Source organism: Haplochromis burtoni, unplaced genomic scaffold (genome assembly GCF_018398535.1).
Source record: "Haplochromis burtoni strain Fernald_Lab_line unplaced genomic scaffold, NCSU_Asbu1 Contig_175, whole genome shotgun sequence".
NCBI lineage: Eukaryota > Metazoa > Chordata > Actinopteri > Cichliformes > Cichlidae > Haplochromis > Haplochromis burtoni.
In genome coordinates, this window is record NW_024582536.1 from 382,159 (window position 1) to 395,692 (window position 13,534).

At 40.5% G+C, this 13,534-nt stretch overlaps 2 protein-coding genes across 2 annotated transcripts in view; one reads left to right on the top strand and one right to left on the bottom strand.

The window, feature by feature from the left end:
* The window catches only part of march11 (membrane-associated ring finger (C3HC4) 11), a 32,944-nt gene extending 24,772 nt beyond the window's left edge, over positions 1 to 8,172 (top strand). Inside the window, exons 3-4 of the mRNA XM_005934087.3 lie at positions 1,375 to 1,567; positions 4,513 to 8,172. Coding sequence (XP_005934149.1) covers positions 1,375 to 1,567; positions 4,513 to 4,835 — 516 coding nt within the window. The 3' untranslated portion in view covers positions 4,836 to 8,172. The remainder of the gene's footprint in view (positions 1 to 1,374; positions 1,568 to 4,512) is intronic.
* Positions 8,173 to 9,016: 844 nt separating this feature from the next.
* myo10 (myosin X) overlaps positions 9,017 to 13,534 on the bottom strand; it is a 125,223-nt gene continuing 120,705 nt past the window's right edge. The window contains exons 37-41 of the mRNA XM_042225547.1: positions 12,705 to 12,841; positions 12,503 to 12,623; positions 11,873 to 12,349; positions 11,473 to 11,664; positions 9,017 to 11,375 (exon numbers count right to left, since the gene is read on the bottom strand). Coding sequence (XP_042081481.1) covers positions 11,265 to 11,375; positions 11,473 to 11,664; positions 11,873 to 12,349; positions 12,503 to 12,623; positions 12,705 to 12,841 — 1,038 coding nt within the window. The 3' untranslated portion in view covers positions 9,017 to 11,264. The remainder of the gene's footprint in view (positions 11,376 to 11,472; positions 11,665 to 11,872; positions 12,350 to 12,502; positions 12,624 to 12,704; positions 12,842 to 13,534) is intronic.

Sequence of the window (13,534 nt, forward strand, 5' to 3'; positions counted from 1 at the left end):
GGCCTCGGACCGGTACCGGTCCGTGAGTCGTTTGGTACCGGGCCGCGAGAGTTGAGGCTCAGGTGTGAAATGTATGGTTTTCAGGGTTTTTATCGGTTTTCAGCGTTATTTTGTTATCGTTTTTATCGTTTACTCGGTTTTCCTGGGTCTTTTCACGTGTGTTATGAATAAATCTTCTTTTTTTCGGTACCGGTACTAGTTTTATTTTGTTGTATTTATCCGCGACACCTTAAAGGCCGGTCCATGAAAATATTGTCGGGCATAAACCGGTCCGTGGCGCAAAAAAGGTTGGAGACCGCTGCTCTAGAGCACAGTCAGTGACACACACACACACACACACTTCGCTTCAGCGCATCTCAACCTGCAGTGAAATGTGTATGATTAGTGTATTCCTATTGATTCTTTTGTTTTTACAGAGTGCTCATCACCATAACATACCTTGAAAACTCAGCTTTCAGTGAGACCACTGTGTTATTTCCATTTTTTAAAGAAAAGGAAAAGAAAAAATCACCTTCCTCCCAGACAAGATAGTGGGCACAATTATGTCTAGTACCTGTTACCAGGATTATTTAAATGAGGTGACAAAAAAACAGATGTGTTCTGCTTACATCCAGACTGTTTATGCTTCGCTGTATGGTAGATATAGAAAACAATGTCTTTTAGGGAACGGTAAGAGGTGGACAAAACCACTGTAAGACATTTAAGGGTCAAGTCATTTTGCCCAAACTAAAAAAAAATAATAATAATTAAAAATTATTTTAGCACAATTAACAACTTATTATATTGTTTAATATTATTTAGATATACACTGTACTGTACTAGTTTGTTGTAGTGTAGACAGATGAGTGAGAAGAACTCGCTTCACTACAGTTTACTGGTTGAGCTCCAGTCCCACCCTCACACTGAACTTTGAGCAGTGACCAAGAGATTAATATCATCGAGAGGTGGGACAGGGAGGGCCGGGCTTCTCTGATTAGGCTGCTGCTTTCTGAAAATGGACGGATTGATTGACAGATGCATGGAATGAACAGATGGATGGATATAATTATATATTCAATAATGCATTAATAAGTCCAACATTGTTTTTAATCATAAAAATGGGACTTGGACTGCCTTGTCACACTGACATGATACTGTGGAAAGGCCCTCCTTTATTTATGTATTTGATTAACACAGGTCGGGCATCCGAATTTTGTGGTGCTGCAGATTGATCCGACATGGAGCAAAAATACTGTTTTGATTAGGTTGTCATGACAAAAGAATTTCCCACGGGATAAATAAAGATCTTACTTTATCTTAACTCTTGCTAAAATATAAACAAAGTCTTTAAAGTCAAAGTGTGTATGTAATGTATTGCCTCTGTTCTTTGTGCAGTGGCAGTCCATCACCATTACCCTGGTGGAGAAGGTGCAGATCATTGCGGTGTTCCTGGGCTCTCTCTTCCTTGTAGCCAGCATCTCCTGGCTGCTCTGGTCGGCGCTCAGCCCTCAGGCCACCTGGCAGCGTCGCGATGTCCTCTTCCAGATCTGCTACGGCATGTATGGCTTCATGGACCTGGTCTGTGTAGGTGAGAATGGGGCATGCGGCTGCACACCAAACACCTGTGCTTTGTTGATGTGGCTGACTCTCTGTCATGGCAATGTGTAACTTTTAGGAAATTCCCTGAAACTCAGATGTGGATGTATCTGACTTTTTGACAAAAGCATGACACCACAAGACAACAATTCTAGTTTCAAGCAGAGCATTTAATCTCAAATGTACTTGTATAACAAAAATTCCTAAACATAGGCCTAAATTTCAGTGCTTAAAATCAGTGTCTTTATAAACTCATTCCTTAGATATGCTCTTAAACGTGTTTAGCTGTTCTGAGGACAGAGTGAGGGGGTGGTTGGCTGAGGGCAACAGAGCTAGAAAGTACAGTCAGTACTCAGTGCTCAGGTCTCCTCTCACCTCTGCAAAGCTGGACGATCACAACGTGAAGTGAGTGTGGAAAGTCTGAGAAATGATTCCCCCTATGAGTCAGAGCTGTTGGGTTTTTGTTATCCAACCATCCAATATACACATTGGACAGACCATAAATCCTTCCTAAGACTCCGAGATCCACTTTACACTTCACGGACAGTGTATGATCTCGGGCAAAAAAATACTGCATTGTGCTTTGAGGTTATCGACTAAAGTATGAACAGCCTTGGAACCACAGTTTAGTGATCAGTTCAGTATTTTAGCAAATATTTCTTTGCCATCTTAAAGATTTTCTGTCAAATAGGATTATAAATAATATTTTTCTCAACATCTAAATTGGTTGAAAAGTAATTCCTAAAATAGGATATAATATGAAATTTCCCCTTGTGGGACTAATAAAGGTATATCAAAATAGGATATGATACATGCACATCTACACCAGAAAAGGTGCTGTGCTGAAATATGAGTCAATACGTGGGAAAAGAAAAATAACAGCTTGCACACTGCAGATCTCTAGTTTGCTTATTTATTGCATCGTGGTACCAAAACTTTAATAATTTTTCATGTACGGAAAAGTAATTACAAAATGAAAAGTTGTGCAGGGACTTGGTGTCTGTCTTTCTTGGACTTCTTTAGTACAAATAAAGTTTTTATTCAATAATTATTTTATATTAGCATTTCATAAACAAAAACAAAATGAAAGAAATAAAACATTTAGGCTTGTGAGAAGAGGAAGACATGAAAGCCATTTAATCGCTAAGAGATTCAAAATTACAGTGTCTTTCTGTGGAGACCATGAGTCACTGTACTGAATGAGTGTCAGTACGTATACATGAGCGTAGATGCCCGCAGGTCTGATAATATGATTATAAAATTGGTCACTGTGGTGTGTGTCATGGACAATCGGTGGTTGGCAGAGAAGTCCAACAATAGAAGACTGTTTAGGTTCAGATCAGGCAGGCTGTTGAAGTTTCCCAGTAGCTTAATGGAGTCATCCAAGAGCCTTCTTCAGTTACCAGTTCAGTCCAGTTGTCTCCTTTTTTCAAGCCGTTAAGACTACGGTGATCTGGATGACAGAGAACTAACACAGACACATGAACGGGTTGTTTAAATGATCGTTCTTGGTCTGTTGTACGTTGAAACTGTGTCATCATGTGTTTATATACGATGCAGTTTTTTGCCATCATACTTGTGTCAGTTTTGACTGGTGAGATAATGTCGATGCTCCGCCCTTGTTTGCAGGACATAAATGACTGTAAATGATCTTTTTAGCAGTCGGTGCTACAAATTAGTTTCACAAATATGAAAGGTTTCTAAGATTAGCAGTCTAAAAGTTCATCTCTCAGAATAATGCTGGACCTTTTTATAATTTATGGTGCCAAGAAAATAATGCACTCCTGTGTTTTTGATTCATCCACAGTCAGTTTCATGCTATCTCATAATAGTACTGAGCATATCCAAGGGAGTATTTCTCTTCAGTCTTTTGTTGTAGCCATGTTAGCAGACTGAACCTTTCCAACACTGATTTCTTGACAACCGCTCGCTGTTGTCAAGAAATGTCACAGCCACCTTAGGTTGGGTTACACAATAAATCACTAGAAAAAACAACAACATAAAATACCACCTTCTGAGCAGACAGTACAAACACTAAAAAGGTTTTTATGTATTTTTCCAATTTAGGGAGGCAGGGTATCCCTAAATTTGTCACTCATCTACCACTCCACTGGGTTTTTTTTGTCAGTGGAGCATACAGAAAATGCATTTCCCTTCAGATTTCCTCTAACATGCATATAAAAAGCCACGTTCAGCCTTTAAAATCAACAAAGGCTTTGGTGTTACTCTGGATCCACACACAAAAAATAAAACAGCTTTCTCAGCACATAGTTTATAGATGTTGTTGGAAGAGATGGAGAGAAGGGCAACTTTAAAGTGAGGAAAGATGAAATATGTAAGAGGAAACAAAAAGACAAAATACTTGCAAAATATTTTATATCTGTCTGTGCAGGTTAACAGTCATCCAGGTCGTGGTAGTTCTATGTGCTCAAGTTGAAGGCAACTGGACTACTTTTTAAGTTGGTGAAGACAACTCTGTCAGTGCGCCCCAGGGCAGCTGTGGCTACAATGTAGCTTGCTATCGCCAGTGTGTGAATGTGTGTGTGAATGGGTGAATGACTGAACGTAGTGTAAAGCGCTTTGGGGTCCTATGGACTAGAAAAGCGCTATACAAATGCAGGCCATTTACATTTAAGAATTCGCACCTTGGCTCACGTGACCATAATGGCTCACATGATTACCAGGTAGATCGACAGCACTCAGGACAGTCAGCAAGGCACCAACACCACTACAGTTTGAATATGTGGGACTTCCCATCAGCTGCTAGAGCTTTCAGATGAGAGGTGAAATGTCTTCAACTACTTGGAAAAGAAATCGAGTTGCCTTCAATTCAAGCACTTAGAAAACCTTACAGTAAAGATTTCCTGAAAGTTGATCATGACAAACTGCCTAAAATCAAAATTCCTATAAACGTGTCAATTGCTGTCATCATAACAGGCTTGATCATCCACGAGGGGGCAGCAGTGTACAACGTGTTTCTGCGCTGGCGAGCAGTGAACCTCCACTGGGATGTTCAAAGCTATGACAAGACCAAGGACATGGAGGACACGAGCACTGGTCACTCTTCGCTGGCCCCCAGGACACTTTGGTTGCCTTTGGCCACTTTTGGGCCCAGCGGCCCCTTACACCCGACCCAGCTGGGATCACATCCATGGACTTGCCTGTGTTTGGCACCCTTTTGCCACAGAATGGTAGCCCGAAACAACCTCAGCCAGGACAGTGATTCGGGAGAGGTTGTCATTCGTGTAACATCGGTATAAACTCCAAGCAGTATTTGTGCAGAGACGAAGCATCTGATGGGTTACATCTGGGAGTTACAGTCTGAGCTGTGCTGCAAAGTTGTTTTTTTGCAGATTTTTTCCGTGACTTAATACTTTTAATTATTTGAACTGTGTGTGCTGTCTGGGGCTGGTCCTCAAACCAATCTAATACCTTCAGTAACTCACATTTTTGTGTTGGTGCCTTTGTTTTTACTCTGAGATATAACACTGTTTATTTTGTGACAGAGACATGAGCCACCCTCACATAAATCTTTTTTTTTGTGGTTTTCCTTTTAAACTGTTGTGTGGCACTCATGTCATGTGGAATTGAAGGAAGTGATGGGATTATCCAGATTACAAATCTAAGGCACAACATCAGACATGGTGTAGGATCACAGGGTTGCCTGTTCAAGGTTGAGGAATACTGTACACAGCCAATATCCTCTCTCTCTCTTGCTCTCATATATCTCTGCTCTAATGTGGCATAGAGACAGTATGGTGTCATAGTCTCAAGCCACCCTTAATTTCTTTAGGTTTTGTTAGGAAAATGTGAAATAAGTGTAGCGATTTATTCAAATAAGTGCAAACATAGATGGAAATACAGGATATAAGGCAAAAAAAACCCCAAAAACAAAACAATTCTAACAAGCTTGAAAGTCAATAATTGGTTTGACATTTCTTTTTCAACACAGCCAGAACTTTCTTAGACAAGCTTACTTACCTCTTGCAATTTCTTTAAGGAGCATTCAGCAGTAGTTCTCCAGACTTCTGGAAAAGCCATTCAAAGTTCTTCTTTGGATGTTGGCTGTCTTTTTGTTCCATTTACTCTGATGATTCAACGTTGCTTCAATAATGTTGAAGTCAAGGCTCTGGGGAGGTCAGTCCACGACTGACAGTGTTGGCAGTGTGTCTGAAAATGATCAGAAGCTTTGTGGATGGCATTCATGGTGAATTAAAATCTGATGGTAGACTTCTATACATTTAGAAAACATCCCCCAAGAACACCGGCTGAAATTCGGCCCCAAATTATGACAGAGCCTCCACCATGATTTCCAGACGGCTATAGACGCCCTTGTAAATATTGAATGATTTGAAACAAACATTTTACATTTAAAACTCAAAAAGAACTGATGCCACTGACTTCCAGTCCAGTTCTTGTGTAATTTTCATTCCTCAGCCTTTCCTCCCCGTTTTTGGCTTTCAGATACTGTTCGTCTGCTGTATATAGATTTTTTTCTGCAACTTATTCTTTTGTCCTCCATTTTTCTCAGTTTTCTCAAATTTCTTCAAAATTTGAGGAAAAATTGCTGAGATAGACCAAATTATCAACTAATAGGCGTTGATCAGACTGAAGACAAAGTGAATTTTATGAACTTTTTTCGAGAAGCAAGTCTTCCAATATGGGAGCCATATGGGCATCACCCTCTCTTTATTTCTTTTTCTTCTTCTTGGGTCGGCTATTTTTGGACACACTGTCAGCTGCTGAAAATCAGTGTTACAATGTACTGTTATTACGAATTACGAATTATTTAAAAGTGTTATATTGTTAATGCATCATTGCAGGACTGCTAACACAAAAGTGTTCTAGGTTCAGAGCTGTACTTAGGAATGATGTATAGCTTTTAATTTTAAGCAGGGTCTCTGAGCTTTGTAACTATACAACCAGATGTCCTGCTTTATGTTTTATGCCGATAAAAGGATTTGACAGACAGGGATGCAGCAATTATGACACATTTCATATGAGCACAAAAACCTGATGTCAAAATGATATTGAAAAAAATGATCCAGCAAACATTTAATGCTGGTTAAGGATGTGATTCTTGCTTTGGGTATAAGAGGTCCAAATCCTGGATGAGCCCTCATGATGTTACTGTCAGTCCTAGAAGAATCATGGGTGTAGCATAAAAAGTGAAAAGAAGCATTTTTCACCAATCTAAAGGACTGAAGAGTGCCACGGCAGAATTGCACTCCAGAAAGAAGAGATTTATTTATGTATTAATGTAGACAATATCAGGGTGTGCACGAGGCCAAAGAAAAAGAAAAATGCTTCCCACATCTATGCTTCCTGGAGGGAATGTCCAAGATAATGTCCATAGAAATGGCTTTCTATGCTTATCGATTCTTAGGAGGAAGGAGGAGAGAGGTCAGCCTAATAGGTCTCTAATTTAAAGGAGCTACCATCAGTCTCCCGTCCAATCACCAGGTGCCACATAGAACTCAACATAATGGGTAAGCAGAAATGGTTGGACCCAGGGATGAAGGGGCAGACACCCAATGTACATAAACACAATTTAAATTATGACATGGGGCCATAACGTGACCCCCCGATCCCCCTTTTTTAGATTTCATTGTCATTCATAACATTTCCAGTGCTGGTATAAGCTGGCAAAGTGACATCTGTTCAGCATGGCAGTGTTTGCCTCAAAGGACTGATCTTCAGATGGTTTGTGCCAGTATAAATATAGCTATTGGAAATTGTGTTTTTCCCTGTCTGTAAACCATTCTTTTGAGCTTCCATGAGCCCTGTGATGTTTGGGCCATGGGCTAATCTGTTCTTGACCTACGAGTCATTTACTTTTTTTGGTGCCTTAGGAGGCTGGGTGTCGACGTTGCAATGCGCAGCACAGAAATGACTTGAATGTGACTTTTGCTGTTGGCTGTATTTCTATTTGTTTTGACTGTAACATGGATGTAATGTATAAAGAATATTTATAGATACAAAGCTGTGCGAGTTATTTGCCCGACGTCATATTGGTTTTGAGTATCTGCTGCAGGATGCTACGTGTGTGGCATCGTTACAAGAGATGAAATCAAACCCCCAGTGATCAAAGGTATCATTTTTGCTCATCTAGACCAAAGAACACTACTGCATATTATCACAGAAATGTTATTTATGACAGCTGGGCTGGTGACATCCATGGGAACACTGATCAGACAGTGTAACATCAATAAACCTAGGTGGCGAAATATCAGATATTCGTCACTTAAGTACAGATACTGGTGTTGAAATAATAGCAGTCTTTACTCAAGTAAAAGTGAAAAAGTACAAGCTCAGAAATGCACTTGAAGTCAAACTAAAACTAAAAAGCAGTAACTTAACATTGACCATGAACAGCACAGCTGCTCTGCCCCACTCCAACTTAGTGCATTGCTGTAAACTTTACCACAGTTAGCAAAATTAGGTGTGTAACAAACTACACAAACATTTAGTGTTAGCTGATACTGAGCTGTGAGAAATGTTGCATTTTAAATTACCTGTCACTTAATTTTTTTCACTCCATTTATGCTTCTGCAGTGTGAGCTACATGCTGAAGAACTATGACCACAACTAACTGACTTCTGCAACAAAAGCGCTGTTCCAGATTGCTCTTGTTAGGTATGTGTTTAATACTGATCTTATCTCTCTATCTATATAGATATATAGATACATACATATATAGCGAGCTAGCAGCTGGATAGCGTAGTGGTAAGACTACACGCCTTTGGAGTGGAAGCCGCAAGTTCGATTCAACATTTGGCTCTCACAGCTAGAGATTGACAAGGTACAACACACATGCTACGGCAAGGGGGAGCCAGGACCACAGGTCGGGGGGGGGGATGTTGTCATCACCCCCAACCAAGATTAGGAATCAAGGTGGTGGAAGTTGAGTGTAAGAGGAAGTGACTTGACTGGTTAGTGAAGTTAAGTACCCTTGAGATCAACTAGAGGATGTGAGATATATACATGGTGATGATAAGTAGAAAGGAAAAAAGTAGCTACTGTTGGTGAGGTGTATTTATTTGTGGCCTTTTTTTAGGTTCTTGGATGTGTGTCCAGCAGCTTTAGCCGTTGGTTGTCACATTAACTTTCTTAAACTAAACCTTTTTTTTAATATTCAGGAAAAACAAAACGGTCACTTGAGACCAAAAGTGTAATGATTTATTGTTAGATTCATCAGTTCAGCACATAACACTAATTACAGCTAGGAGGAACCCCCCCCCACAAAAAATTGTGTCAAAGATCCACAGTCAGATAGTTGTTTAGAGAAAAATACAAGATTTGTTAGCTTGGGAAAACTGCCATCTGATCAGGATTCAGGAGAAAAAAAATAGAAGGCAAAGACTTACAATATAAAATGTACAGCCACATGATTAAAGTATATATAACATTGCACATATACCAAAAAAAGAACCCACACATGAAAAAAAAAAGTGTACATCATATACAACAAGGCACTGTGGAGGAAACCTGCACACGCATCTTTGGATGGATCTGCCGCCCGCGGAGGTCCAGTGAAACTTTTTTAGGAATGTTACACTGCAACAGTCCAACTGAACAAGCCATTCAAGCTAAATCGTGACAGATTACACTGAAATACAACGATTAATTCTTATAATGTCTATTATGTAATAGACACATCATGTAATAGCTTTTTTTGAATTTGTAAGTGCTTTTTGTAGACAGGCAGCAGACAGAAAAAATATCTACATCTTCTTATTTCACGTTTTTAAAAAATGTATTCCAATATTTCCTCTTTTCTACCCCCCAAAAAACCAATTTACATTTTAAGTTCAGGTTATTCTAAAGGGAAAGATGGTGTTGCAGTTCACATTTGTTGCCAGCAGATGTCAACGTGGATCAGAAAGAGACGTAAAAGATTGTCTGACGTCAAATTACCCATCTGCAAATATTTTATTATACAAAGCTTTTTTCTTTTTTTCTTTCCCAACAGCAAAAAAAGAAAGAAAGAAAAAAGGTTTGGAGAAAAAGATAAAAACAACTGCATGTATATGTCCAATATTGTCAACGCAACATTGTCAGTAAGACTGACGTACTCGGGTACATTTGCAAACGTTCAATTAGTAAATGATCCAGGCTGCTGCCATATATCAGTATCTTTAATATTATAAACAATTTACGCCTCAATTCGTTTAGTTTCTCACAACTGACAGATTTAAAAACCCTTGAATGACGTCCATTGCTGGTCAGAGTTTGAAGTGCACAAATACATTGGCAGTTAAAGGGAAATGTGTGTGGGAGCACCTTTCAGATTCAGGCTACACAGGAACGAGTGTGGCACCAATAAAGGCTAAATCTGATTAGATATCATCCTGCTTCAGTTGGAACAGGCACTTTGTATCGTAAGCAAAACAATCAGTCACAAACGTAAAGGTACAGTTGCATCTTATTTACAGTGAACAGGAAAAGGTCAAGTCCCAGAGTTTCTCAAAACAGAGGAAAAGGCTTGTAGGCTGTAGTTGTTTTTCCTCCGTCTTCTTTGCCTTTAATTTTTTTATACATTCGGACAGCCTGTAGACACTCTTCTTTTTTTCTAATAACATACTTCCTCGCACACACACACACACACACACACGCTTACCAACCTCTGTGAGAAATCGACCCCTTCTGCAAAAACAGTCCCTGTAGGGCCTCAGAGGTTTACCATCGGACAGAAAATTAACCGTTTCTTTTCAAAACAAGACACATCCACCTTTTAGAAGCTGCATCTGACTTCATGAAGACTAATATAAAAATATGATTGTGTTTAACCACCACCTAGTTTTCTTTGGTCTAAGAGACTGTGGTTTGTAATCAGAGTCTGGGGGTGAACGTCTGTCATGGTACACTTTGTACGCCTTGGGATTAACAGATTAAACTGATCCTTTGTTCTGTTTTCTCTAGTCAGTTTAGGAAGCTTAGCTAGAAGTCCGCCTTACTTTAATGTGGGGCAAAAATGTGCACTTGTTAGCTTATTTAAGAAAGTGAAGATTGTACACAACTTCCATCTTTAAAACAAAAACTTCATATTATGTTGGCTGAACAGAGGTGGAATGTGACAAGGATGATAGTCCTTCAAGCATTTTATCACTTTATGAAAAATAGTAATTAACTTGTGGAATTTATAGGAGCAATTGATCTTAAGCCCTAAAGGATCTTAAATAAAAAATAAAATAACACTGACAGCTAGCAGGCTTTGAGGGAAACCAATTAGAAGCTGCCCGCAGTTTGAGTCTTTTAAAGTCTGGTCCCTGCTCGTTATCACATATCTGTTGATTTAGATAACAAGAAGCATTCTCATGTTGCTTTCTCAGTCAACTTTTGGACTTCATTCTGTTTTCTTGAGTTTTATGGATAACTTTCCACCATGTTTGCTACAGAACTATCCACAGCCCTGTGCCTACATTTTATCGTGATGAATAAGGAGTGGATGTGTACTGTTTCTAAAAGAAACCAGGTCAAGATAAGTTGAGCTAGTTTACATTAAGAGCATATTGGGGTTTTTTACTTTTTTTCCTCCAGCATTCAGAGTCAGTCTGACATGAAATGTACGAGCTGCTCTCTCCAGAGTGCAGAGGATGGGCGTCCATGCATGGCCGGCACCGGCCACGCTCGGCCTCCTGGCTGCACTCCTGCATGTGGCTGCGAGGCAGAGGGTGAAAGGGCGGAGTTCACCAGGTGCTACAGTGGCTGCCGTGGCTGCTGACGGACTGACAGTTGCTGTAGCGCTTCTTGACGATCATGCTGATGTAGGCCTTCATCAGCTTGGCGATGTCCATCACCTGCAGAGGAGAGGAGTAAATGTTGGTGTTGTATTTAATGACCTGCATTGAAATTATAGGGAGACCAGGAGTTATGACTGAGTGAGGATGTACACACCATTTGGGTTTCAAACACCAGCTCTCGGCCTTCCACGGTGATTTTATAGGTGTTGGATAACGGAGCTCCGAAAGAGAGTATCTGTTCATACGGGAACACCTCCAGAGGCCACGGCTCCCCTCGCTTGTACACTGATATGGCCTCCCGGCTCACACCCAACCAGAGCTCGGAGGGGAACATGCCATCCCGGCACTGAAACAGCAAGCATGGAACATCAAAATCTCCTATCATTCCCTCTAAGATCAGTTTTGTTTAGAACTGGCAATAGATGACTTTAAACCAACCAAACAATCCCATGTCTCCACCTATGGCTGCGTAGCTGTCTTTATGGGAACATAACCATCCTTTATCATGGAGAACAAAGTTTTTGCTTAAACAGAAAAGTGATTTCTCTTCTCACCTCGACGTTGAACAAAGTTGATCCGTATCCCTGCCACTCCTTCACCAGCGCCATGTATTTGACCATTGCCTGTTCCTGGTTCATCCCCTGCAGCTTCTTCCACTTGTCCATCACGCTGGTTCTCACGGCCGCCGCCTCCTCCCTCATCCAGGCCTCCAGGCTGTTCTCTTCTTCAAGCTTCTGCCGACTCAGCGAGCTGCTCCTGAAACTCCGCCTCAGTGTCCCCTCCAGGAAACTCGAGCGTTTCCTCTCCGCCGTGCCTGAGCGGTCGGCCACCGAGCCGGTCCCCGGAGCGAATGTCTTGGCAGAGTTCTGCACCCGGGCCCGCAGTCGAGACATGGGGAACACCTGGGACATTTCAGGGATGGTGGACTGGGAGTTGTGATCACCCAGAAGGTACTGAAGTCTCAGAGCAGCCAGAAACTGAAGAGTCTCCTCAGGGGCCGGGTATTGACCACGAATCACAGCTTCATGGGCCTTTGAGGGAACACAGAGAAAATTATAGTTAAAACTATAAGATCTAAGCATTTTTTCTTTTTAAATTTCCACAAAAAATCTTTCCAAGTTCAGTCAGAATCAGCTACAAAAGTCTCCTAGTCCCATCCCCAGACAATGAGCCACGAGTCTGACCTGCTCGAACATAAAAGCAAACTCCACGCTGTCTTTGGGAACGTTGTCCGTGTCTAAGAAGCAGTAGAGTTTGAAGTAAAACTTCCATCCAGTGCTGCCTTCGTCTGGGCTTGCTGAAAGCCTGCAGACCACAGAGTGATTGTGTTAGCATTGGCCAGAAGACAAAAACATTTGCTTCAGAATCAAACATGGTGGGGCTTACTTTTCAAACTTGGCGAGCACGTCAGCCACCACAGTGCGGCTCTCGATGGCTTTCTCTGTGGTGTCGTTGTGTTCAAACAGGGCAAACATATTCCTGCTGTCCTCCATGGCCAGACCGCGGATCAGTTTCTCCACCACCTGACACACACGATGAGATACAACAGGGACACATGCAACTGGTTTTAAAACTGTAGATGAGATTAAAAAAAAAGAAAAAAAGCATGAATTCTTGTCTAAATTCCAGACATTTGGGACTGCCATTCAATAAAGGTGGAAAGTACAATTTCTATAACTATAAAATATTTAAAATGTCCTTTTAACAGGGTCTTAGCTCATCATATTATCCAGATTCTGATATTTTCTGCAGCATCAGAAAATAATAAATTCCAGCAAGCATGTCAGTGTATGAGCATTTAAGCCTGGATGCTTACACAGGCTCCAGGCCAAAAGAGCTGAATGAAAGCAGGATTTTATTGCTGTGACTGATGAATTAATTAATTGTTAATTAATTATTGTTATTATTATTATTAATTATTAATAAATAATTGTTATTGAATAACAAATAAGGAAAATTGTAAGGAAAAAAAGCAGAAGAGAAGAAGATAAGAAGCTCAGGCTGTTACAATACAAAGTCATTTTTAAAACAGCTGTCAATTCATTTTCAATTAAAAGAGATGATTGACAATCATTTCAGCTCTGTATTTACTGTTGGGTTGTTCTGTTGGTACAAACACATCTTTTATACTGTGCTTAAATCCTAAAAACTAGAGCTGAGTAAAAAGTACACTGTTTATTTGTATGCTTTGGCACATAACCCCGTTTTCCACAAAC